The 25,306-nt window shown below is 60.6% G+C and overlaps 2 protein-coding genes across 2 annotated transcripts; both read left to right on the plus strand.

Annotated features, from left to right (window-relative positions):
* Positions 1–1,678: 1,678 nt before the first annotated feature.
* SEMA4A (semaphorin 4A) lies at positions 1,679–9,637 on the plus strand. Its single transcript, XM_051641235.1, has 14 exons — positions 1,679–2,141; positions 3,384–3,544; positions 3,649–3,711; positions 3,807–3,905; positions 4,656–4,764; positions 4,870–4,986; positions 5,065–5,195; positions 5,848–6,017; positions 6,095–6,245; positions 6,489–6,678; positions 6,765–6,880; positions 6,968–7,134; positions 7,811–7,923; positions 8,031–9,637. Exons 1-14 carry the CDS (start codon positions 1,679–1,681, stop codon positions 8,975–8,977), a joined length of 2,997 nt encoding a protein of 998 aa, XP_051497195.1. The 3' UTR covers positions 8,978–9,637.
* A 2,456-nt stretch (positions 9,638–12,093) lies between these two features.
* Positions 12,094–23,953, plus strand: SLC25A44 (solute carrier family 25 member 44). Its single transcript, XM_051641086.1, has 5 exons — positions 12,094–12,277; positions 17,529–17,613; positions 17,813–18,522; positions 20,562–20,689; positions 21,583–23,953. The coding sequence occupies exons 3-5, from the start codon at positions 17,901–17,903 to the stop codon at positions 21,772–21,774; spliced, it is 942 nt and encodes a 313-aa protein (XP_051497046.1). The 5' UTR covers positions 12,094–12,277; positions 17,529–17,613; positions 17,813–17,900; the 3' UTR covers positions 21,775–23,953.
* Positions 23,954–25,306: the final 1,353 nt, after the last annotated feature.

Genomic DNA, 25,306 nt, shown 5'->3' on the forward strand with positions numbered 1-25,306 from the left:
TCAGCACCGTGTGTCCCCTGGCTGAGCCCCTGGGCTGGGGCTGACCCGGGCAGGACAAACCACCCTGTGCCGGGAGGGATGTTTATCCACAGGGAAATATTCCCTGGCTTGGAGGAGCCTGGATGGGGCAGGGGACTGAGTCCCTGGGAGTCATGGCCATGGTGAACCCAAAAGCACCGGGGAAACAAACCACCCCAAAGCTGAGAGGCCTTTGGTGACACACACTTCCACGTGCCAAGGCAGGGAGGCTGTTGGCCCCTCCGTGTGTCCCCAGACCACTTTGGGACCCAGAACAGAGGAGGAGGGACAGGGCTGTGACAGGACTTTGGATCTTCTGGGGTCACACCCCGTGTCACAGCTGTCTTGAGCCAGGGAAACAACCTCCAGGGGTTTCCCCAGCCCCATCCTGGTCCCCTTGAGCCTTCAGCCTCACTGAGGAGCCTCCGTTCCCTTTCCCACCCCTCTGCCCCCTCTGCCGGCCCCGGTGGCTCCGGCCCAGAGCAGAACAATGTGGCCGATCCATGCCTCCCAGTCAGCCCTTGGCCAAGTGGGAAATCCGGGGCAGAGTAACCTACTTTCTGTGCTCACAAGGAGCTTTCTGTCCTGGCCAAGCAAGGTGGTGGGGACAGCGCTGCCCTCCCGGGGCTCCGTGTCCCGGGCGGGTGGTGGCACCGGGGGAGGCAGGTAAGGAGGCCCCAAGAGGGCAGGATGCTCCTCAGCCAGGTCTGGAGAGGGATATCGGGGTGCCCTGGATGTGGCTTTGGGGCTGGGGGCACGCCAGGGTGTGGTGTTGGTGGGTTTCTCACCCCCCAGTCACCCCAAAGCAGCTGGGGGGGGGGAGGATGGAGCTGGTGGGACAGGGGTGGAGAGAGGACAACAGGGGGATGTGGGGCTGGTGAGCAGCCCCGTGAGGCCGTTTGTGGGGTGTTTCTGGGCCCCATGGGGCTGTCTGTGGGGCAATGCTGGCTCCCACAGAGCTGTTTGTTGGGCGATGCTCTGCCCCATGGGGCTGTTTGTAGGCCAAAGTTCTGCCCCATGGGGCTGTCTGTGGGGCAATGCTGGGCCCTGTGGGGCTGTGTGTGGGTGCAAAGCTCAGACCCACTGTCAGTCCTCACACAGATGACGTTGCTTTGCTCTCACCCCAAAGTTTTCCCCAAGGCCAGGCCAGGAACCCAGGCATCCCCCCCACCTCCGCTCCCCCATCTTGGGGAGCAGAACACCCCGGTTCCCATTCCCGCTCCCTCCGCCAGGCTTCGCTGCCCTCCTCGCCGGGGAGCGGAGCAGGGAAGGCGGGAGCAGGCGCCCGCTGCCCCAACCTGCTGAGGCTCGTCCTCTTCCAGCAGGACTTTCTGGTTCCCGCAGTCCCCGCGGGGCCACGCTGGGCTGGGCCACGGCGGGTCCTGCCACCAGCCAGGCTGGGAGCCGTGGCCGGGAGCTGGGAATGGGCTCGCAGGGCTCTGCTGGCCGTAGCCCCCCGGGGCCAGGCGCCCGTCGGGGGCCGGTGCTGCAGGGCCGGAGGTGAGCCCGCCCTGCCCTCGCCCGTCGCAGAGGTAAAGCCGCTCGCGGGGACACGGTGGCCGCCTGCTCGGGGACACGGGGACGCGGCGCTTCTTGAGACGTTGCTCCTTCCCCATCGCTGCCAGCAAAAGCTGCGGGGGGGGAGGTGGGGGGGGGTGGGATGGAGGGAGGTGGGGGGCGGTGTGTTGATCGTGTCACCCCCCCTCATTTTGTGGACCCTCCAGCCACTGATGGAGGACTCCCTCAAAGGCAAAGCCCCCCGGACACCCCCGTGCTAGGGGGTCCCGAGGCCTCCTGTGCCGGGGGGGGGGCAGCGAGAAGCTCTCCCCGACTTTCGGGGGCCGTCTGTGGGCTCAAGGCGCCGTGTCCCCACATCCCCCCCCCCCGCCCCCGCCGGCTGCTGCTGCTTCCCCCCCGCTCCGGCATTTCCGCTGGTGACACGCAGCCCGGGCAGCCCTCGCCCTCCAACCTCCGCTTTCCCGCAGGGCCGGTGCCGGGAGCCTCCGGGGGTGCAGCCCGGCCGCCCCCCGCCATGCCGGGCGCTGCCCTCCTGCTCTGCGGGGTGGTGGTCCCGGCTGCGCTGCTCTGCGCGCAGCCCCTGCCCCGCGTCACCTTCCCCTGCGGTGAGTACGGCACCGGGAGAGCCCCCGGGCTGCGGAGGGGACGGGGACGAGGGTTGTGGAGGGGACGACCACGCTCGGGAGCCACGGGTTGGGTTGGGAGGGACCTGGAAGATCATCCAGCTCCTGCCACCGGCAGGGACACCTCCCAGCAGCCCAGGCTGCTCCAAGCCCCATCCAACCTGCCCTTCAGCACTGCCAGGGATGGGGCAGCCACTTTAGAGACCATCTAGTGGATCATCTAAAGGTCACGAGGTTCCAGCCCTCCTGCCACGGGCCTCCCTCTCGAGCCGTTTGTGTCTGTCCCCAGGGCTGAGCACCCAGCGCCACGGCCCCCCGGGCTGCCCCGGGTCACAGCTTCCCCTTGTCACCCCCCTCCTTAGGGCTGGTGGCTCCGGGGCTGGGGACCAGCTGCTGGTGGCCATGCCAGGGGATGTGGGGGTGGGTATGAGGAGGCTGGTTGGCACCAGAACACCTCTGGGAGTGGGAACTGCCTGCCCCCCAGGGTGCCAGCTCCAACAGAGGGATGGAGCATCCCTGGCACCCAGGGGTGGAGAAAAAGCCCTCCTTGGAGGGCAGGGCACGTCCAGCCAAGTGGCAGGTGGCAGAGAGAGGGGCTTGGCAGTGCCAAGAGGGCAGGGGCAAGGTCTGTGCCCCCCAGCAGAGCTGTGCCTTCCCCAGGCCCTGCCTGTGCTGCCACTTCCCCTTCCCCAGGCAGCACTTCTCAGAATTGCAAAATCTCCCTTTTCTTTTGTCCCCGTCTCGGTGGCTGGTGAGGGCAAAGGAGAAGTCTCTGCTTGAGGGCACCACGAGGCCTTGTAACCGCCCCCCCCCCCCAGCCAGCACCTTGGGGTGATGCACCCCCCAAAAAGTAGCTTTGCCCAAGGCCAACGCCCCAAATCATGGCAGGCAGGGCCCAAACGGGGACAAACACGCCCAGGTTCAGGGGAGCAAAGCAGGGGTTTGGGGGGCAAAGGACAGAGGGGGGGAGGGCTTGGCAGCTTGGGGACCTCCAGCTCCTGCAGGAGGACCCAGAGGGGACGTGGGGGGGAAGGTGGGGAGCTGGGGGCAGGAGGCAGGGCTGGGGGAAGCAGCACCCCACGTTTCTGACGAGGTGAGATGAGCTGAGGTCGCAGCTGCTGCCACATCCGCCGGGGCTGGTGGCGGCAGCTGGTGGGTGTGGGTGTGTGTGTGTGTGTGTGTGTGTGTGTGTGTCCTTGTCACCTCCCCCTTGGCTCCTGGCAGGGGACCCCCGGCGGGCCCTGACCCTCTTCAGCCAGGACAACGTCTCCCACTACGACGTCTTCCTGCTGCACGAGAGCGAGGAGGAGCTGTACGTGGGGGCACGGGACCGGGTGCTGGCCCTGGCCATCGACACCCCGGGGAACATCCACGTCAAGGCCTCTGTGAGCAGCAGCCCCTTGTGGGGACACGGGGGGGGGAACACACACCCTCTGCCCTGCCTCAGTTTCCCCACTCAGGCTGTGGACTCTCTCCTTTCCCTCCTCAGATAACGTGGGGACCCACAGCCCAGAAAACCTCTGAGTGTGCTTTTAAGAAGAAGAGCCAGGAGGTGGGACAGCAGGAGGGCTGGGGGGGACTGGGGGGTCCCACGGGGCTTTGGGGACACTCAGTCCTCACCTCTGCTCCTTCCCTGTCCCCCCACAGACTGAGTGTTTCAACTTCATCCGTGTCCTCGTGGCCCTGAACCAGACCCACCTCTACGTCTGTGGGACCTACGCCTTCAGCCCCGCCTGCACCTACATCGTGAGTGTCCCCCTGTCCCCCCAACGAGGACAGGGGCTTCAGGAGGCACAAAACACCATCCCCAGGAGCCCCAGTGGGACGGGGGATGTGACCTCACGAGGTGTCCCCTCAGGTGCCTCCTGGTGCTCCGTGCACTGAAGGAGCCCACATTTTCACCCACAGGGTCTGATGTGGGTGCTGAACCCTTGATTTTGGGTCCCAGTTCCCTCAGGTGGCCCCAGGCAGCCTGTCCTGCCTCGGTTTCCCCACTTGCTGAGAACATGGTGGGCACCACAGCTTTCCCACAGCCCAGGGGGAGCCCAGAGCCTTTTCTGGAGAAGAGAAGGCTCCAGGGAGACCTTAGAGCAGCTTCCAGTGCCTGGAGGGGCTCCAGGAAAGCTGGGGAGGGGCTTGGGACAAGGGCAGGGAGGGATGGGATGAGGGGGAGGGATGGAAACTGGGAGAGGGAGCTGGAGGTTGGAGATGAGGAGGGAATTGTGGAGTGTGAGGGTGGGGAGAGCCTGGCCCAGGTTGCCCAGGGAAGCTGTGGCTGCCCCATCCCTGGCAGTGTTGAAGGGCAGGTTGGATGGGGCTTGGAGCAACCTGGGCTGGTGGGAGGTGTCCCTGCCCATGCAGGGGGTCGGATCTAGAGGAGCTTTGAGGTCCCTCCAACCCAACCACTCCATCATTCCATGATCATTTTATGATTCTTGCAGATCTGGGGGTTGGTTTATCTCCACTGCCTGACTTTTTTCTCCACTCTCCCCACAGCACCTGGAGAACTTCACACTGGTGTCCAGTGGCAGAGGACAACCTTTCCTGGACGGGAAGGGCCAGTGTCCCTTCGACCCCCAGCACACCTACACTGCCCTGCTGGTGGGTGAGTACAGGGCCAGCGTCCCCCGTGGGCGGGCGACCACCCGTGGGATGGAGCAGATGGGGGGGCCCCCCATGCCCAGCTCACCCCCACCACCACCCCGAGCAGACGGTGAGCTCTACGCTGGCACCATGAACAACTTCCTGGGCAACGAGCCCATCATCTCCCGCTCGCTGGGCAGCCGGACCCAGCTGAAGACGGACGCCTTCCTGCGCTGGCTGTCGGGTGAGCGGGGGGACGGTCCCCAGGGGGTCCCTGCTGGAACATCCCCCCCCTCCAACTCCATCTGCATCTGCCCCACAGACGACGCTGCCTTCGTGGCCTCCTTCAGCATCCCTGGGGATGACAAGGTCTACTTCTTCTTCGAGGAGACGGCCGATGAGTTTGATTTCTTCGAGCGGCTCCTGGTGCCGCGGGTGGCCCGGGTCTGCAAGGTGGGGGGAGGGACAGTGGCCACGGGCCAGAGAATCCCAGAACCCCTGACTGGTTCATGTTGGAGGGACCTTAAAGACCATCCAGCCCCACCCCACGTGCCCGGGTTGCTCCAAGCCCCATCCAGCCTGCCCTTCAACACTGCCAGGGCTGGGGCAGCCACCTTAAAGATCATCTAGTGGAACATCTATGTGGTCTTTAAGGTCCCTTCCAACCCAGACTATTCCATGAGCTAAAGATCATTCAGTCCCACCCCCTGCATGGGCAGGGACACCTCCCACCAGCCCAGGCTGCTCCAAGCGTCATCCAACCTGCCCTTCAACACTTCCAGGGATGGGGCAGCCACCTTAAAGATCATTATGGGGATCATCTGGGTGATCTTTAAGGCCCCTTCCAGCCCAAACCATCCCATGAGCTCAAGCTCATCCACCCCCTGCACGGGCAGGGACACCTCCCACCAGCCCAGGCTGCTCCAAGCCCCATCCAACCTGCCCTTCAACACTGCCAGGGATGGGGCAGCCACAGCTTCCCTGGGCAACCTGGCCCAGGCTCTCCCCACCCTCACAGGGAAGAGTCTCTGCCTCATGTCCCCCCATGCCGGGGGACCACAGGGGGTCTCCCCCCCGGGGCTGAGCATCCTCCTGGCTCCCACAGAGCGACGTCGGAGGGGACAAGGTGCTGCAGAAGAAGTGGACGACCTTCCTGAAGGCCCAGCTGGTGTGTTCCCAACCCGGCCACTTCCCCTTCAACGTCATCCATCACGCCTTCCTCCTGCCCCGCCGCGCCGGCGGCGCCGACATCTACGCCGTCTTCAGCTCGCAGTGGTGGGTGCCAGCGCCCCGGGGTGCTGGGGGGGGGCTCTGGGGACCCCCGCCCCGCGCCCACCCGGCTGTCCCCGCAGGCAGGCGGGCAGGGCGGGCAGCGCCGCCGTCTGCTCCTACAGCCTGGAAGCCCTGGAGAAGGTCTTTGAGGGCAAATACAAGGAGCTGAACAAGGAGAGTTCCCGCTGGACGGTCTACAGCGGCGCTGAGATGAGCCCCCGGCCCGGCAGCGTGAGTGCTGACCCCTCCAGGGGAGGAGACCCCTCCCCGGGGATGCTGCTGTCCCCACGGGGAGGGCTTTGGTCTGTCCCAGTTTGCCCCCGGTGCTCAGACTGGGGTGAGGTGGTGGTGGATGGGGTTAGAGGAGCCCTTCACACCCAACTGGTGCTGGTGTGGGGCAACCTGGTGGCACCTTCCCCTCTTCCCCGTGCCTCAGTTTCCCCCCACCAGTGCTTGGCTTCTCTCTCCCTGCAGTGCTACATGGGTCCCTCCTCTGACAGAGCCCTCACCTTCATGAAGGAGCATTTCCTCATGGACGGGAAGGTGACACCCACCCGGGGGCAGCCGCTGCTGGTGAAGACGGACGTCACCTACACACGCGTCGTGGTGGATGAGACTCGCGGTGTCTCGGGTGTCACCTACCGCGTCATGTTCCTGGCCACGGGTGGGTGACCCCGGGGGTGCCCGCGGGGCTGCTGGCCGCCCTAGGGACCCCTGAAAGCTCCAGTGATGTCCCCTGTGCCCCCACAGCGGAGGGGTTCCTGCACAAAGCGGTGGAGCTGCACGAGGGTCCCCACATCGTGGAGAGCATCCAGCTCTTCAGGACACCCGAGCCAGTGAAGAACCTACTTCTGGCCCCAGGGAAGGTAGAGGATGGGGACAACCCCCCAGCCACCCCAAGCCCGGCACGGAGCGGGCAGGGAAGGCTCAGCCCTGTGCTTCTCCCTCCCCAGGGCATCCTCTACGTGGGCTATTCTGGGGGTGTCCTCCAAGTCCCGTTGGCCAACTGCAGCCTGCACCGGAGCTGTGCCGAGTGCGTGCTGGCCCGGGACCCCTACTGTGCCTGGCACAGCTTGGAGGGCTCCTGCCAGCCCACCCGGGCCACCACTGACCAGGACATGTGAGCTGGGGAGGTGGTGGGATGAGGGTGGGCAAGGGGATGTGGAGGAGACCAAGGTTGACAACCCTGTCCTGGGCTGTCACCAGCAGCGTGACCAGCAGGGCCAGGGAGGGGATTGTCCCCTCTGCTCTGCTCTGGGGAGACCCCCTGCAGGGCTGGGAACAGCTCTGGGGTCCCCAACACAGGGAGGACACGGAGCTGGTGGAGAGAGTCCAGAGGAGGCCCCGGAGATGCTGGGAGGGCTGGAGCAGCTGTGGAGCCAGGCTGGGAGAGTTGGGGTGTTGAGCCTGGAGAGGAGAAGGCTCCAGGGAGACCTGAGAGCAGCTTCCAGTGCCTGAAGGGGCTCCAGGAAAGCTGGGGAGGGGCTTGGGACAAGGGCAGGGAGGGATGGGATGAGGGGGAGGGATGAAAACTGGGAGAGGGAGCTGGAGGTTGGAGATGAGGAGGGGATTCTTGGCTGTGAGGGTGGGGAGAGCCTGGGCCAGGCTGCCCAGGGAAGCTGTGGCTGCCCCATCCCTGGCAGTGTTGAAGGGCAGGTTGGATGGGGCTTGGAGCAGCCTGGGCTGGTGGGAGGTGTCCCTGCCCATGCAGGGGGTGGGACTGGAAGAGCTTTTAGGTCCTTCCAACCCAAACCATGCCGTGGTTCCGTGCTGACTTTCTGCTCCCCCTGCCCTAGGGCCGTGTGGCTGCAGGACGTGGGTGCCGGGAGAGCAGCCCCCCTGTGTCAGCACGGCCGGAGCTCGGTGCTGCCCCGGGCCTGGGGGGCACCCGAGGAACCCCCCGCAGAGAGTTGAGTAACGGGGACCCGGCGGGACCAGGGGGGGTCGGGGGGACGGAGCAGCCCCTCGGGGGTGTCAGCGGGGTCACCCCCTCACCCCGCTCTGTGTCCCCCGCAGGCCTCAGCCCCCGGCTCAACACCGTGGTCCGCCTGCCGTGCCCCCAGCCCTCCGCCATGGCCACCTACAGCTGGCAGCGGCCGGGGGGCAGTGGGGGGCCCCCTGGGGACGCCGTGGGACCCTCTGGGGACGCCGTGGGACCCCCTGGAGATGCTGTGGGACCCTCTGGGGATGCCGTGGGACCCCCTGGAGATGCCGTGGGACCCTCTGGGGACACCCTGGGACCCTCTGGGGATGCCCTGGGACCCCCTGGAGACGCCCTGGGACCCTCTGGGAACACCGTGGGACCCCCTGGAGACACCCTGGGACCCTCTGGGGACGCCCTGGGACCCCCTGGAGATGCCGTGAGACCCCCTGGAGACACCCTGGGACCCTCTGGGGATGCCCTGGGACCCCCTGGGGACACGGCGCTGCTGCCCGACCAGAGCCTGGTGTTCATCATGCGCCGCGGAGCCGCCGGCACCTACAAGTGCCGCGCCACCGAGAACGGGCACAGCTGGACCGTGGCTCATTACCAGCTGCGGGACCCCGGCGGGGACCCCCCCGCCCTGGAAGGGTTGGCCGAGGAAGGGCTTGGCAGGGAGTCCTCCGGCTCCAGCACCCAGCATTCGTACTGGTCCCAGTTTGTCACGGTCACGGTGCTGCTGGGGGTGACGCTGGCGGCCGCCGCCTGCCTGGCCCTGCTGGCCGCCCGGGAGCAGCTGAGGGCTCACAGCAAGGTGAGGGGCTGCAGTGCCCCCCCGAGCCCCCCGGCACGGCCGCGGGAGAAGGTGCCCCTCAACGGGGCCGCCAGGGAGCCCCCGGCACCCCAAGTGCCCTCAGAGGAGGAGGAGGAGGAGGAGGAGGAGGAGGAGGAGGAAGGCTCCCGGGCTTGCTGCCTCCAGCTCGATGGGGACATTGATGCTGAGAACAACAGGGTCTGTGTGACAGCAGGAGACACGGCGTGACGGGGCGTGGTGTGATGGGACCTGGTGTGATGGGACCTGGTGTGATGGGACCTGGTGTGATGGGACCTGGTGTGATGGGGACTCTGTGATGGTGACACGGAATGGTGGGGACACTGTGATGGGGGACATCATGTGATGGGGACTTGGTGTGATGGGGACACTGACGGGGACTTGGTGTGATGGGACCTGGTGTGATGGGGGGACATCGTGTGACAGGGACTCTGTGACGGGGACTCTGTGATGGTGACATGGAATGATGGGGACTCTGTGATGGGGATGCTGTGATGGGAGACATCATGTGATGGGGACATGGTGTGATGGGGACTTGGTGTGATTGGGGACATCATGTTATGGGGACATCATGTGATGGGGACTTGGTGTGATGGGGACATCATGTGATGGGGACACTAATGGGGACATGGTGTGACGGGGACTCTGTGATGGTGACGTGGAATGTGTGATGGGGACACTGTGATGGGGACACGGAATGGTGGGGACTCTGTGATGGGGACACCGCGTGACGGGGGGCACAGTGTGACAGGTGCAGTGTTGGGGGGCACAGTGTGACAGGGACGCAGAGCGAGGCCACCCGCAGCTCGGGGGACACGGAAGGGGAAGGTTGTTTCTGCTCTTCCATAGTGGAACAGACACGTTTTCATACGGACGTGGCCACCCGGGAGAAGGGGCTGGGATGGGGGGAAGGACTGAGGGGCTGGGACGGGACGTGGGCGCAGAGGAAGGGGACATGGGGGGGGACATGATGGGGGACATGGGGGGGGACATGGAGGGGACATTGGGGGAGCACATGGGTGGGGAATTGAAGGGGGGACATGAGTGGGGGATCCTGGGGGGGGACACACATGGGAGGAGGACATGGTGGGGGGACAGGACGTGGCCATGGGACAGTGACCCCCCCTTCCCCCCAGCTGCCCCCCCAGGTCTGTCCCCACCCCTTCCTTTGATGCCTTGGAGGCCTTTTTTTTTGTTGTGTTTTTTTTGTTGTTTCCAGAGGAACCAGCTGTAAATTTTCCTGCTCTTTGTACGTTTGGGTTTGGGTTGGTTTTTTAATTAAAAACAAAAGAGAAAAAAAAAAAAAGGCAAAGTTGCTGCTTTGGGAGGTGGGGGGAGGGGCAGCCCCGGGTTGGACACACGTGTGTGTGACATGGGTGTGCAAGGGGTGCAAGGACGACGGGGGATGGATGAAAACTGGAAGAGGGAGATTGAGATGAGGGTTGAGAAGGGAATTCTGGAGTGTGAGGGTGGGGAGAGCCTGGCCCAGGTTGCCCAGGGAAGCTGTGGCTGCCCCATCCCTGGCAGTGTTGAAGGGCAGGTTGGATGGGGCTTGGAGCAGCCTGGGCTGGTGGGAGGTGTCCCTGCCCATGCAGGGGGTGGATGAGCTTTAGCTCATGGGATGGTTTGGGTTGGAAGGGGCCTTAAAGATCACCCAGATGATCCCCATGATGATTTTTGATGTGGCTGCCCCAGCCCTGGATGTGTTGAAGGGCAGGTGGGATGGGACATGGAACAAGTTCCAAGTCCATGGGGAACAGGGAGGTGTCCCTGCCCATGGCAGGGGTGGGATAGGATGGTCTCTGAGGTCCCTCCAACTCAAACCAGTCCATGGTTCAATGGTTCCACGTGCTGCCCCATGCAGTGTGGGCTGGCACAGACACACGCGTGTGCAAGGTCACCCAGGGACAGCAGTGTGCCCTTGTGGCCAAGAAGGCCAGTGGTGTCTTGGGGTGCATTAAGTGTCTCCAGGAGATCGAGGGAGGTTCTCCTGCCCCTCTACTCAGCCCTGGGGAGACCTCCCTTGGAGGGTTGTGTCCAGTTCTGGGCTGCCCAGTGCCAGAGGGACAGGGATTGACTGGAGAGAGTCCAGGGGAGGCTGCGAGGATGATGAAGGGGCTGGAACATCTGATGAGGAAAGGTTGAAAGCCCTGGGGCTGTTCAGTCCAGAGAGGAGAAGACTGAGGGGGGATCTAATTAATGTCTATCAATCCATGAGGGCAGCAAGGCAGGGACAAGCTCTTGTCACTTGTGCCCTGGGACAGGATGAGGGGCAATGGGTTCAAACTGGAGCCCGGGAAGTTCCACCTCAAGATGAGGAAGAACTTCTTCACTGTGAGGGTGACAGAGCCCTGGGACAGGCTGCCCAGAGAGGCTGGGGAGTCTCCTTCTCTGGAGACTTTCCAGCCCTGCCTGGGTGTGTTTCTGAGTGACCTGCCCTGGTTTTGGTGCTGCTCTGGCAGGGGCGTTGGATCTTCAAAGGTCCCTTCCAACCCCAACACTCTGTGATTCTGAGACGCTGGGGCTGTGCCGGGGGGGGAGGAGCTGGGGGAGTTGTCCCAAAATGGGATTTGTCCACCCAGTGTGTGAACCAGGAGCACCGCGTGGAGGTGGGAGCGGCTGATGAGCAGCTCCTGGGACCCTCCTTTCTACCCATCCTGGGGCATCTCCAGGGATGGGGCAGCCACAGCTTCCCTGGGCAGCCTGTCCCAGGTGTCCTCACCTGTGGCACCCGCCGTGTCCCCCTGCCCGCAGCTTCCCCGCCTCTCTGTGCTCACAGAGCCCACCTGGCACAAAACCATCGGGTTTGTTCTCCACTTCTGCCTCATTTCCCAGCACAGGCCTCGGAATCCCGGGCTGCGGGCTCGGGGGGGCAGGGGCTTCCAGCAGAGCCTGGGGAGGGGGCTTCATCTTGGCACGAGCCCCGTTCCCCCACAGGGCGCGTTTCCAGCCCGTTTTTGCCCAGCTGCTCAGGCCCGCTGATGCTTCCAGTGCCCGGTTCTAGGCCTCAGTGCTCCCCCGGTCCCGCGGTCCTGGCAAAAGGGGATTCACCCTCATTTCTGTTTGCTCAGTTAGTCAAGAATTACACCCATAAAGGCTGCTGAGGGGAGGGGGCAGCAGCCCCCGCCCACCCCTCCCCTCCCTGGCTCCATCTCCGCCCTTTCCAGGACGCGAACCCTTCCCGGGAAACGCACACCTCGCGCCCGGTGCTCCGGGGCCGCTGGCCCTTTAAGAGCTGTAACCGAGCGCGGCCCCTTTAAGGCGCGGGGCGGCCCTGCCCGCGCATGCGCGCTGCCCGCTCTCCTGCGGCCGGAAGCGGAGGGGGGGCACTTCCGGCGCGGCTCGGCCCGGGCCCGCGATGGCGGCGGCGCTCGGGCGCTGATTGCCCGGGCGGCTCCGGGCCCGGGGCGCGCGGCCGCCGCCGCCGTTCACTTCCGGGGCAGCGGCCATGGGGCGGCGGGACCGGCGGGCGGCGGGGCGGGACCGGGGTCTCCCGCCCGCCGGCTTGAGGTAAAAGGGGGCGGCGGGGCCGGTGGTGGGGACGGAGGGGGAGGCCGGGCCTGGGCGGGCGGGGCGGGAGGGGGGCGGCTGGAGGGGGGAGCGGGGCCTGGAGCGGCTGGGGGCGGTGGCTGGGGGTGATGGGGAGACCCCCGGGGCAGGGGGTGGTGGGGAGACCCCCCCCCGGGCCAGGGGGTGATGGGGGAGACCCCTCCCACGGGGCCAGGGGGTGGTGGGGAGACCCCCCCCCCCGGGTCAAGGGGTGATGGGGGAGACCCCCCCCGGGTCGGGGGGTGATGGGAAGACACCCCCCCCAGGGCAGGGGCGGCTGCGGGGCGGGCAGGGACCTCTGAGGGTGACAGGGACCCCGGGACGGGCTGAGGGGCTGGCAGGGACCCCCGGGGACAGACAGAGCCCCCGGGGAGCACGGGGAGGGGTTGGTACAAGAGGTTCCCCCCCCGGGGGCGGGCGGGGAAGGAGATGGAGGCAGAGGAAAAGCAAAGCGCGGGGAGAGTCGGGGCCGCCGAAGCGGGGGGGCTGGGAAAGGCCGCGCGGCTGCCGCCCCCTCCGTGACCTTGAGCGGGGCCGGTGCCAAAGGCCGCGCGTGTTCGCTGCCTTGGGAGCCCGTCGGGGCTGGGGCTGGGCCGGGAGCGCCGGTGCCGCAGCCGCCGGGCAGGAGGGGCTTTGCTGCAGGGCACGGCTCCGGGGTGCGGGCTGGGGGCGGGGAGGGGCTGGCCTCGGGGTGTCTCTGTTTGCAGAGAGACAGCTGGTTGTGGAGGAGCTGCAGAGCCTCAGTGGGGCTGGTTCTAGAGCCAGTTCTTTGTGTGAGGTTCAACCAGGCCAAGTTGTGGGTCCTGCCCTTGGGTCACACCAACCCCAGGCAACGCTCCAGGCTTGGGGAGGAGCAGCTGGAAAGTGCCCGTGGGAAAAGGACCTGGGGGGGTTGGTTGAGGGGCTGAACATGAGCCAGAGAGTGCCCAGGTGGCCAGGGAGGCCACCAGCATCCTGGCTTGTGTCAGCACTGGGGTGGGCAGCAGGAGCAGGGCAGGGATTGTCCCCCTGTGCTGGGCACTGGGCAGGGGACACCTGGAATCCTGGGGGCAGGTCTGGGCCCCTCAGGACAAGAAGGACATGGAGGGGCTGGAGCGTGTCCAGGGAAGGGCAACGGGGCTGGGGAAGGGGCTGGAGCACAAGTGTGAGCAGGAGCAGCTGAGGGAGCTGGGGATGTCCAGCCTGGAGCCCAGGAGGTGAGGGGAGACCTGCTGGCTCTGCAGCTGCCTGAGAGGAGGTTGGAGCCAGGGGGGTCGGGCTCTGCTCCCCAGGAACAAGGGATGGGACAAGAGGAAAGGGCCTCAAGGTGCCCAGGGGAGGTTGAGGTTGGATCTGGGGAACAATTCCTTCCTGGGAAGGGTTGTCAGGCCCTGGCCCAGGCTGCCCAGGGGGGAGTCCCCATCCCTGAGGGGTTTCCAAGATGTGGTGCTGAGGGACATGGGGCAGTGGGGCCTGGGCAGGGCTGGGGGAACGGTGGGACTGGGTGATCTTAGAGGTCTTTTCAGACCCAAACCATTCCATGACTCCATCCTGGGGTAGATTCAAGGAGTTCAATGGTGAAGGTTCTGCAGAGCTGCCTCATTAGAACCACTTTGTGGAGCACAGCACAGATTAAAGGCCTGAAATGTGAGGGACTCGTGGCTTTGTTTGATCTCGTGCTTTCCCACTGGAGAGGATCTCCACAGGCAACCCCGGGAGGGCTGGGCCTGGAAAGGTGCCTGGCTCCTGCTCCTGGTGGTTCCCAGGACCTCCTGGAAGGCATTAGTATGCTGAGCAGGAGAGGCCTTGGCCAGGGACACACAAAGGCTCTGGCTTAATTTCCCAAAGAATCATCTTTAGCTGCAGCAGGAACATTTGGAGAAGGGATTGATGGGGCTGGATGCAAAAGGAGTTGGGGAGGGGTGGAAGGTCCTGCTCAGTCGTGGTCTGTGGGTGAAGCTGCATCTGGGGGGTCCCACCACAAAGGAGGGAGAGAGCAGGAGCAGGGACAGGCTGCCTGGAGATGCTCTGCTGGGATTGCTGGGCAGGAATTCAAGAGATGCTGGTTTATTCCCAGAGGGAGATCCCGGAGGGTGGGTTTGGTGGGGCAGGTGTTGGGATCCAGAGCAGCTCCATGACCTGGGCCAGGAGCTGCTGCCCTGGGGCCTCCATTGGGGGGGGGGGTTCTGAGTCTGAGCAGCTGCCTGGGAATCGACCTCCCAGCGTTACTGGGAGGATCATCCCAGAGTCAGTGAAGCTGCAGGTGTTTGGATCCTGGAGGAATCAACACTTGGAGCAAAACTCATCTTGGCAGAGCAAGAGCTGTGGCTGTGGTGCTCGATGGAAGTGGCCCTGGGGACCCCTCCTCTTTGCCCCCCTCCCTTCCTCCCCTCTCTCAGCCCCCCCTTATCCTCTCCCCTCTCTTGTTCCCCCCCCCCAACAAACTTCCAACTGTGATTCCTGGCAGGGCCCTGGGATTGGGGTGACCTTGTCCTTCTAATTTAGACCCTGAACACAAGGAGTTCTTAGAGCCAAGGGAAGCAGAGTTGTTCCCTCAAGGAGGTTATGGCTGAAATTCTAAAACCAAAGCCCTAGAGAACATAGAACTAAATACAAATTAAGGCCACTTTGTAAGTGATGCTTTATTGCAGCAATGAGGGGTTTTTTCAGCAGGTGCAGCTCCCCTCTCATCTCAGGAGCAACCTGGGCTGGTGGGAGGTGTCCCTGGAACTAGATGATCCTTAAGGTCCCTTCCAACCCATCCCATGACTCCCTGGCTCAGTCTTTGGGTGGCAGAGGAATTTGGAGCATGGACTAAACCCTGGAGGCTTCACCAGGAAATTGCACTCAACTGTTTTTTATTCTAATTGATCATAAAATATGGAACTAATGGGACAGGGATTTACTGGAGAGAGTCCAACAGTGACTGTGAGGATGATGAAGGGGCTGGAACATCTGTCACATGAGGAAAGGCTGAGAGACCTGGGGCTGTTCAGTCTGGAGAAGAGAAGACTGAGAGGGGACCTGATGAATGTCTATCAATATCTGCAGGGGGTGTCAAGAATGGGCCAGTCTCTGTTCAGTGGTGCCAGTGACAGGACGAGGGGAAACCAAGTGACAACACAGGAAGTTCCACCTCAAGATGAGGAGAAACTTCTTTGCTGTGAGGGTGAGGGAGCCCTGGGACAGGCTGCCCAGAGAGGCTGGGGAGTCTCCTTCTCTGGGGACTTTCAAGACCCATGTGGATGTGTTCCTGTGGGATCTGCCCTGGGTGTTCCTGCTGCAGCAGGGGGGTTGGACTCTGATCTCCAGAGGTCCCTGCCAACCCCTCTGATTCTATGATTCCCTGTTGGATCCAGGAGCCTGTGGGGATTTGTAACTTCCCTGCCCAGCAGCAGGACCCGTGGCCCCTGACACTCTTGGCTGATGTTGAGTAAATATGTTGTTGGCAGAGAGAGGTGGGATGGGCTGTTGGTGGCACCTTCTGCCATCATTTCATAATCTTGATTTCTTCTCTGTGCCAAAGGTAAAGAGTTGCCAGTTGTTTTTTTGGGTTTCCAACCAAATGGCTGTTGGATGTGGGAGATCTCAGTGAATTTCATGGAATTTCAGAGCTGCTCCAGCCCTCCCATCATCTCCGGGGCCTCCTCTGGACTCTCTCCACCAGCTCCATGTCCTCCCTGTGTTGGGGACCCCAGAGCTGTTCCCAGCCCTGCAGGGGGTCTCCCCAGAGCAGAGCAGAGGGGACAATCCCCTCCCTGGCCCTGCTGCTCACGCTGCTGGTGACAGCCCAGGACACGGGGGGTTTCTGGGCTCCAGCACATGGTGCTGCCTCATCTTGAGCTTCTCCTGCCCCAACACCCCCAGATCCTTCTCCTTGGCTGCTCCGTCCATTCTCCACTTCAGAGACGTTTCTGCTACAGTGGTAATGGTTCCCAAATTGGTGGGAGGTGTCACCTGCATCTCCTGTTAAAATGTGAGTTCTCCCACTCCAGGTTCCAAGAGGAAATGGGTTCAAATTGCCCAGGGGAGGTTGAGATTGGATCACGGGAGCAATTTCTTCCTGGGAAGGGGTGTCAGAGCCTGGCCCAGGCTGCCCAGGGTGGAGTCCCCATCCCTGGAGGGGTTTCCAAGCCCTGGAGATGGTGCTGAGGGACATGGGGCAGTGGTGGCCTTGGCAGGGCTGGGAGAATGGTGGGATGGGATGATCTTAAAAGTCCCCATCCTTGGAGGGATTTCCAACCAAAACCAAGGGTTGGACTGGATGATCTCACAGGTCTTCTCCAACCAAAACCATTCCATGATTCTGTGTTGGGTTGACCCTTTGAGGTGCTCTTCTTTTTGTGTTTGTGTATCTCAGGAGATCAGCTGATCCCAGCATGGTTAATCATGCACCAAGCAGGAGCAGATCACAGCTGAAAGGGAGCTGGGTGGGGCTGGGGGAGTCTTGTCCTGGGGCAGTGGGGGGTGGTGGCTGCAGGGATGTGGCTGGAGAAGGATCTGCTGGTGGGTGCTGAGCCAGGAGCTCCAGCCTCATCCCTCAGGTCCTGGTGCTCTGATGGTGCCAGGGCTGGAGGGACAGCAGGTCTGGGGGTGGCACCACAGCAGGAATGATGCTGCAGGGTTGGAATGAGGATGAACTTTGGTCACCTGAGCTGTAAAGCTCAGGGAGGTGCTGCCTGTCCTGGAGATCCCTTGGCTGTCAAGTTTTAACTTTATTTCAGGGTCATCAAGGTGGAGGCTCTTCCTGGTTGGATATTTAGTTGGAGTCTGATTTTTTTTTTGGCTTGAGCAGCCACGTTCCTCTTTTTATTTGAAGATATTTTACTGAGCAGCCAAGAAACGGAAAGATAAGGAGGAACTAATGTGTGTGTAGGTCTGATCTGGGACCTGAGCGGACAGTGAGCTGGAGAAGTGTCCAAGGGCAGGTTGGATGGGGCTTGGAGCAGCCTGGGCTGGTGGGAGGTGTCCCTGCCCATGCAGGGGGTTGGATCTGTAAGGTCCCTTCCAACCCAAACGAGCCTGTGACTCTGTGACCCCACCTGCCTTTCCACGTGTGCCTTGTTCTCCCATTGTTGCTCCTCTTTCCCCCACCTTCTCTTCCCCCTTCCCTGGCTTCCATCACCCTCCTGCTTCAGGGAGGTTGACATGGAAATGCCCAGAAAAATGGGTCTCCTTTGTGCAGGGAATCTGGGAATGCAAATGGAGACTTGTCACTTTCTTCTTTGCACAGAGCCTGGAACTGAGAAGTGCAGCATCACAGGCCCGGGATGAGCTGCTCTGCTGGACAACCCATGGTCCTGCCTGTTCCTCACAAGGTAGTCCCTGCTGCTGGAGCTCTGCTCCTCCTCCAGCTGCTTTGCCAAGTCTGGCAGGCTTTGCCTTGCAGCTGAGTGGTGTGGCTGTGGTGGGCAGGGTGGATTATGGAAGGGCTCTTGGTGTCCTCCAGGAGCTGCAGCAGATGTGGGGGATCTGAGCTGCTTCAGGTAACTCTGGTGCTTCATCCTTTTGTTTCAGATGCCATCAAGGAAGGAGGCCTGAGCCTGCTCTGGAATTCTGAGGTAGATCTGGGGCTCCCCAGCTCTCCAGCCACCTCCGAGGAGTCATGGAGGACAAACGCAACATCCCCATCATTGAGTGGGAGCACCTGGACAAGAGGAAATTCTACGTCTTTGGGATTTGCATGACCATGATGATCCGGGTCAGCGTTTACCCCTTCACGCTCATCCGGACGCGGCTGCAGGTTCAGAAGGGCAAGAGTTTGTACAATGGCACTTTTGATGCTTTTGTGAAAATCCTGAGGACAGAAGGAGCAGCTGGGCTCTACCGGGGCTTCCTGGTCAACACCTTCACCCTCATCTCTGGCCAGTGCTACGTGACCACGTACGAGCTCACTCGCAAGTACGTGTCGCGCTACAACAACAACAACGCCGTCAAGTCTCTGGTGGCAGGTGGCTCAGCCTCCCTGGTTGCCCAGAGCATCACTGTGCCCATTGATGTCATCTCCCAACACCTCATGATGCAGAGGAAAGGGGAAAGCATGGGCAGGTTTAAGGTGCAGAACCAAGATGGCAAGAGGATGTTGGTCTTTGGCCAAACCAAGGACATCATCGTACAGATTTTCAAGGCCGATGGTTTTAGAGGGTTCTACAGGGGCTACGTGGCCTCCCTGCTCACCTATATTCCCAACAGTGCTGTCTGGTGGCCCTTCTATCACTTCTATGCTGGTAAGTGAAAGGAGACTTGGAATGTGTCTCATCCCTAGAAGCTCCTCAGATCAACTCAGAAACTGTGGATCCAGCCTGGATCCATTTGGGGTGGGAACAGAACTGCCTGGAGACCAACAGCTGCATCCAGCTTGGAGGGATTGTGCAGATGTTGGGGGGAAGTTTAACAGAGCAGAGTTTGTTTAAATGCAGAGTGAAGGATCTGGAGGAGTTGAGGTGGCTCTAGACAAGAGGGGTTTGATCCACCTCCTCTTCCACTCATCTCAAACCCTGCTTACTTCCTGCATGGAAGTGAGGGAACCTGTTCCCTGGCATTGGGCTGAGTTTGGAAGGCACCACCTAAGTATAAATCATCTTTCAGGATTCTCACATGTGGCAAAAAGACTTTTAGAGCCACCAGCAGAGCAAAAACCAAACAACAGGCAGAGACCAAAGCCACATCTTCCATGCTTGGTGTCTCAAGATGGTGCTTCAAAACCTTTCAAACTGGCACCGAAACTGGTGATTTAAAGCTGCACTTAACAGTCTGTTCTTTCTCCCTGGCTCAGCTCTGGGGGTGCTCAGGGTGTTCCCAAAATCTGGTGGTTTTGGCCAGCTAAGATTTCCATTTTTCCCCCCCAATAATCCCTTGGATTCCTGTCAGGCAGCTTGGCCTGTGGTTCTTAGACTTGATCTTTACCTGCTGGCAATCTGCCTAGAAGTGATGATGGTTAATGATGCTTTAATTTCCCTGCATTAGGCTTAAAGAATGTCTTGGAAGTCACCTGCTTTTCAAAATACAGGTGCCTCGAATGTCTGGTTTGCTTCTCAGGGTGGGCAGGTTGTGGTGGGGCTGGTTGGACCTCAGTGTTGTGCTTCTGGCAGCAGCAGCTCAGGAGGTTGTTCCAGGCTGAACTTTTTGGGGAGCCCTCCCTTCACTCTCCATGTTTTTCACACCAAAAGCCACTGTATTAATTGTGAGACTTTTCATGTTCCAAAGTGGGTGTCTAAGGACGAGTTGATGTGGAGAGAACAGAGCTTGTGTCTCTCAGCTGCTCACTCTGGGGTTGAGTCTTCAGCAGGGGAATCGTGGTGCTAAACATGAGCACCAGGGGTTGGGACATCTGGGCTTGGGCTGCCTTTCCTTGCCATCATGGAATGGTTTGGGTTGGAAGGACCTTCAAGATCATCTAGTTCCAACTTCCCTGCATGGGCAGGGACACCTCCCACCAGCCCAGGCTGCTCCAAGCCCCATCCAACCTGCCCTTCAACTCTTCCAGGAACAAGGCAGCCACAGCTTCCCTGGGAAAACTTCCAGTGTCTCTCCACCCTCACAGTGAAGAATGTCTTCCTAATGTCTAATCTAAATCTCCCCTCTTCCAGTTTTCTTTGTCCTGTGTCCCTGGACAGCTGGTCTCCCTGGCAGCACAGGTCACTGAACCTCCCTTGGGGCTCCAAGGACACTGCTGGCCAGGGTTCAGATCAGTGTCCTGCCTCCCTCCCTGCCACCCAATCACCCAGAGAAACTGGGACTTTGGGCCTGTCTCCCAAAGAGCTCTAACCAACAGAAGTGTGAGAGATGCAGATCCCATGTGCCAGAGTGAGGAAATCCCTGGGATGAGCAGTTCCTAGGGCTTCTCTCCTTGGAGATCCCACCACAGGGTCCCATCTGGGTATCCCCTGGTGGGAACTGCAGCTTGCTGGACTCGTTCCAACCTCCACAGCCAACTCCTGGTAGCCTTGTCTAAAGGCTTCCCCCTTTTTAAAGCAGGGTGGGGATCTTTCCATGCTCTGTTTTGGGGACACACAAGCTGGCCCTGTTTGCCCAGCAGGCCTGGGAGCCCGTGTTGGAGCTGCCCAAGGGTGTGGGGTGAAGCCTGGGGGTGTGGACAGGCTCCTTCTGGCTGGTGTGGAAAGCACCACGTAGAGAGGCTGTGGGAGAAGGTGCCAGGTGATAAATCAAGGGATCCTGCCCACTGCAAAGGGGCTACATGAGCAGGTGGGGTTAAGGAACTGATAAGCAGCCACTTGTCTGAAACTTGACTCTCTCCCATCCCCAGAACAGCTTTCCAGCTTGACTCCTAAAGACTGTCCCCATCTCCTCCTTCAAGCCATATCAGGGCCACTGGCAGCAGCAACAGCTTCCACACTCACCAACCCCATGGATGTCATCAGGGCTCGGGTGCAGGTGAGAGCTCAGCCTGCTCAGCACGTCTGTCTGTCTGTCTGTCTGCAGGGGTGGGGTTGTTCTTGGCTCTTTGATCTCTGTGGCTTCGGGGAAGCTGCTCCCCTTCTGTCCCTGCTTGGAGCTTCTTTTGTCCTGGATATTCTGCTTAGTTTGCACTCGGCCATAACAGGAGGCAGCTCAGGTGGCAAATCTGGCTTCTCCCTCCTGGAAGGCTCCCCTCAGTTGTGCATCCCTCAGAGGAGGAGAGGGGCTTCTCATGGTGGCAGTTTGAGTGAGACTGGAGCTGTCACATTGATCCAGCACCTCCTAGATGGGGGTAGATGGGAGGAAGGAGGAGACAGGTCTAAGAATCCCACTGCCTGCTGCTTCTCTGGGACTTGGGGCTTTTTGTTTTTCTCCATTCAGATCCAGGTTATCACAGAATGGCTTGGGTTGGAGGGATCTTAAAGCCCATCCAGTCGGAATGGCTTGGGTTGGAGGGACCTTAAAGCCCATCCAGTCCCACCCATGCATGGGCAGGGACACCTCCCACCAGCCCAGGTTGCTCCAAGCCCCATCCAACCTGCCCTTCAACACTGCCAGGGATGGGGCAGCCACAGCTTCCCTGGGCAGCCTGGGCCAGGCTCTCCCCACCCTCACACTCCAGAATTCCCTCCTCATCTCCAACCTCAAGCTCCCTCTCCCAGTTTTCATCCCTCCCCCTCATCCCACCCCTCCCTGCCCTTGTCCCAAGCCCCTCCCCAGCTTTCCTGGAGCCCCTTCAGCCACTGGAAGCTGCTCCAAGGTCTCCCTGGAGCCAGTCAGCCTTGGACTGGCTGATCCATAGTCTCTAGAATCTACAGCTGGAGCAGGAGCCCAGAGCAGCTCTGTGAATATTTGTTCTGGCTTTGCAGGTGGAAGGCAAGAGCTCCATCATCCTCACCTTCAAGCAGCTGATGGCAGAGGAAGGTCCCTGGGGCCTGACCAAGGGTCTCTCTGCCCGCATCATCTCGGCCACCCCTTCCACCATCGTCATCGTGGTGGGTTATGAAACCCTGAAGAAGCTGAGCCTGCGCCCAGAGCTGGTGGATTCCAGGCACTGGTAGAGGCACTTTGGGAAGAGCAACCTCCTGTTGGACCCTCTGGATTTGGATTCTGACGGTTGGAGCTGGGGAGGAGGAGCAGCTGCTGCCTCCTCTGGTTGGAGCTGCTTTCCCAGTCCAAGGCAGAAGCAGGAGCAGCTGCTCTTCTCCTCTTCAGACCTGATGGCAACACAAGCTCTGCTGCTGCTTCTGCTCAAAACCAACAAGATGTGACCTTGGGCAGCCCTGTTTGCCTGTGACAGTTCACTCAAGAGCAGCCAGGTGTGTGAACCCATCCTGGCAAGTTCTTAATTCCCTTTGCTGTTTTTTTTTTTTGGTGTTTTTTTTGTTTTTTTTTAAATGAAAGACTTACTGGCTGAACCAAAAAAAGCCAGTTTATTCTTTAAATTATTTTCGTCTTTGCCAAACTTCCAAGGAGGGGAAACTACCAGACTCTGCAGCAGAGCCCTCTGGTGGGATGGGTGCTGGTTGCAGTTGTACTGTGGGAAGCTGGAAGAGAAGAACAGACAAGTACATTTCTCCAATCACCCACGTTTCTTTCCAGAAGATGAGACAAGAGTGACCCAGAACCACTTCACACCTGATTTACTGCGTTTGCAATAGATCTGTACATACTTCTGTTTTTTGTATGTTCCTGGAAAATGCTTCTTCTCATCCTTCAAGCTGCCTGCTGGGCAAGTTAGGAGTTGAGTTGGTCGTTTGTAATTAGCTGAGAGTCACTTGGACACCTGACCTGTGGTTTTAATCAGTTGCTATTTGATTTATTTTATTTTTTTTTACATGATTTTAGGGAAACTTATCCTAATTTCTGGGGGATTTGAGTGGTTGTTCCGTGGCCTTGTTCAATGTGTGTGTGTCAATCCTGCATGCTCAGGGTGGCTGCTGCCACTTCCCACCTGTAGTTTCAGCACAATCAAAGAGTTTGGAGGTGTTGGATTCTGCTGAAGGGACAACTGAGCAGGGTTTGAGCTGCCACTGGCTGGGAGGTGGGGAAGGAAAAAGGAAAAAAGCAGCTTCTACTGGTTTTTGATCCAGTTCCAACCTGATTGGCCTGTTCATATTGAATAAGAAGTAATGGTTCATTAATACTTGGTAAGTTTAAATCCTGCTGGTCCTGTTTGGGAAGGGCGAGGATGATTCTTTGCACATTCTGGTTGGATCAACATCCTGAGCTCGAGTCTGTGATTGGGGCTGGGTGGGAAGTCCTGGTGGAGCAGTGGAGGGAGGGACTGCTCCTCAGGGAGGAGGAAGGAGGGGGTTGTTGGGCTTCACTCCTGGGCTCCGTTGTTGAGATTTCCCTCTGGTGATGCTGTGGAGCTCATCCCATGGGGTTGTGTGTCCCAGAGGGGAGGGAGACACCTCCAGGTCCCAGGGGTTGTGATGGTTGTCTCTGCCATCAGGAGGAATTCCTGGCTGTGTCCCCCTCCCTCCAGGCTGTGTCCCCCTCCCTCCAGGCTGTGTCCCCCTCCCTCCAGGCTGTGTCCCCCTCCCTCCAGGCTGTGTCCCCCTCCCTCCAGGCTGTGTCCCCCTCCCTCCAGGCTGTGTCCCCCTCCCTCCAGGCTGTGTCCCCCTCCCTCCAGGCTGTGCTTGGCTGCTCCCCTGGGACCTACCAGCTCTGGCTCCTGCCTTCACATCTGCAGTGCAGCTTGTGCAGGAGCTGGTGTGGCAGTTTCTGCTGGGGGTGGGAGGAGAACAAAATGCTGCTGAACCTGGAGAGAGACTTTAATGTTTCTGGCAGACTGGGTTCTAGGACACATGCCCTTTGATGGGCTTGCAGGTGAGTCACCAAAGGCCTTTTAACCCCACCTTTGTTTTCTGCAGCATTAAGTGAGGTGAGGTGAGCCTGAGCCATCACAGAGCTGCTCTCCTGCCAGGAGATCAGTAAGAACAGGTCCTTGGGGAAGGAAAAAGTGGAACAGCAGCATCACCAGAGGGGAAGGAGGTACCAGAGTGCAGGATGGAGCTGAGTGTGCAACAGCCCCACTCACAGACAGGCCCTACTAATACCAGCATGAAATGAAACACCAATCATCAGACTCTGCTGATGAGCAGCAGGGTGGTTCTCAGTGTGTGTGGTGGAAGTGGCAGAGAACACGAGTGTGGGGAGACACTCTCCAGCTTCATAATTTTCCTCTCTTAACCAGCAAAGTTATTGACAACTAATAAACTTGAGAGACCTTCAGCCTGTTGTTTCTCAGTGGTTGCTCTGGGGGTTGTTCCTGCTTCTTTCTGTCATTTCTCAATGGGGGGATCTTGGGTTTCATGTTTTGCCTTCCCCAGAGCACTGGGAGGGACCCAGCCAGGGGAGGCTGCCTGAGAACATGGTGGTGACTGAACAAAGCTGAACAGGCCAAAAATAAATGGGCTAAAGCAGCCGTAGAACCTGAAACCATGGATTAGCTGCCATCCCAGATCCTCCCATACAAACCAGGACTAGAATCATGGAATGGTTTGGGTTGGAAAAGACCTTTAAGATCATCCATCCCAGCCATTCCCCCATCCCTGCCAAGGCCACCACTGCCCTATGTCCCTCAGCACCATCTCCAGTGCTTGGAAACCCCTCCAGGGATGGGGACTCCCCCCTGGGCAGCCTGGGCCAGGCCCTGACAACCCTTCCCAGGAAGGAATTGTTCCCCAGATCCAACCTCAACCTCCCCTGGGCACCTTGAGGCCCTTTCCTCTTGTCCCATCACTTGTTCCTGGGGAGCAGAGCCCGACCCCCCTGGCTCCAACCTCCTCTCAGGCAGCTGCAGAGCCAGCAGGTCTCCCCTCACCTCCTGGGCTCCAGGCTGGACACCCCCAGCTCCCTCAGCTGCTCCTGCTCAGACTTGTGCTCCAGCCCCTTCCACAGCCCCGTTGCCCTTCCCTGGACACACTCCAGCCCCTCCATGTCCTTCTTGTCCTGAGGGGCCCAGACCTGCCCCCAGGATTCCAGGTGTCCCCTCCCCAGTGCCCAGCACAGGGGGACAATCCCTGCCCTGCTCCTGCTGCCCACCCCAGTGCTGACACAAGCCAGGTCAGTCCTGGTTCACTCTTACAAGCAGGGTCAATGTCCTCTCCTCCTGTGCCCAACTGGGGTTATTTTCCCCCGCTTTGAATTTTTCAGGCTGGATCGTTTGATTTCATTAAAGGATCCAGGACGTTCCCCAGCAGCAGCTGCCTCCCCTCCTGCCGAGGGGCGGGTGACGCGTTCCAGCCCCTGGAGGTTTCACGGCTTCTTGTCTTTAACCCTTTGGCTTTTTTGGCCGCTCGGGGAGGGGGGGGGGGAGCGCTGCGCTGCGGCCCCGCCCACTGCTCCGAGTCTCCGCCCCTTCCGCGAGACCACGCCCACCCTTATAGGAGCCTATTGGTTCTAGGCCCCGCCCACTGCCCCGAGTCCCCACCTACTGCTCAAAGACCACGCCCACTGCTCGGAGACCACGCCCTCTTTCCCGAGACCCCGCCCACGCTTATAGAAGGGTATGGTCCTGGGCCCCGCCCACTGCCTCGAGACCCCGCCCACTACTCAGAGACTCCGCCCACTGCTCAGAGACCC

The sequence above is a fragment of the Apus apus genome, chromosome 27 (genome assembly GCF_020740795.1).
Source record: "Apus apus isolate bApuApu2 chromosome 27, bApuApu2.pri.cur, whole genome shotgun sequence".
Taxonomy (NCBI): domain Eukaryota; kingdom Metazoa; phylum Chordata; class Aves; order Apodiformes; family Apodidae; genus Apus; species Apus apus.

Excerpts from the sequence above, each read along its gene's own strand:
- SLC25A44 (XM_051641086.1), top strand. The coding sequence starts at position 17,901 with ATGGAGGACAAACGCAACATCCCCATCATTGAGTGGGAGCACCTGGAC. Across the intron at positions 18,523-20,561 it reads CTTCTATCACTTCTATGCTG|AACAGCTTTCCAGCTTGACT; the intron begins GTAAGTGAAAGG and ends TCCCATCCCCAG. Across the intron at positions 20,690-21,582 it reads TCATCAGGGCTCGGGTGCAG|GTGGAAGGCAAGAGCTCCAT; the intron begins GTGAGAGCTCAG and ends CTGGCTTTGCAG.
- SEMA4A (XM_051641235.1), top strand. The coding sequence starts at position 1,679 with ATGGAGGGAGGTGGGGGGCGGTGTGTTGATCGTGTCACCCCCCCTCAT. Across the intron at positions 3,712-3,806 it reads TTAAGAAGAAGAGCCAGGAG|ACTGAGTGTTTCAACTTCAT; the intron begins GTGGGACAGCAG and ends GTCCCCCCACAG. Across the intron at positions 4,987-5,064 it reads CTTCCTGCGCTGGCTGTCGG|ACGACGCTGCCTTCGTGGCC; the intron begins GTGAGCGGGGGG and ends TCTGCCCCACAG.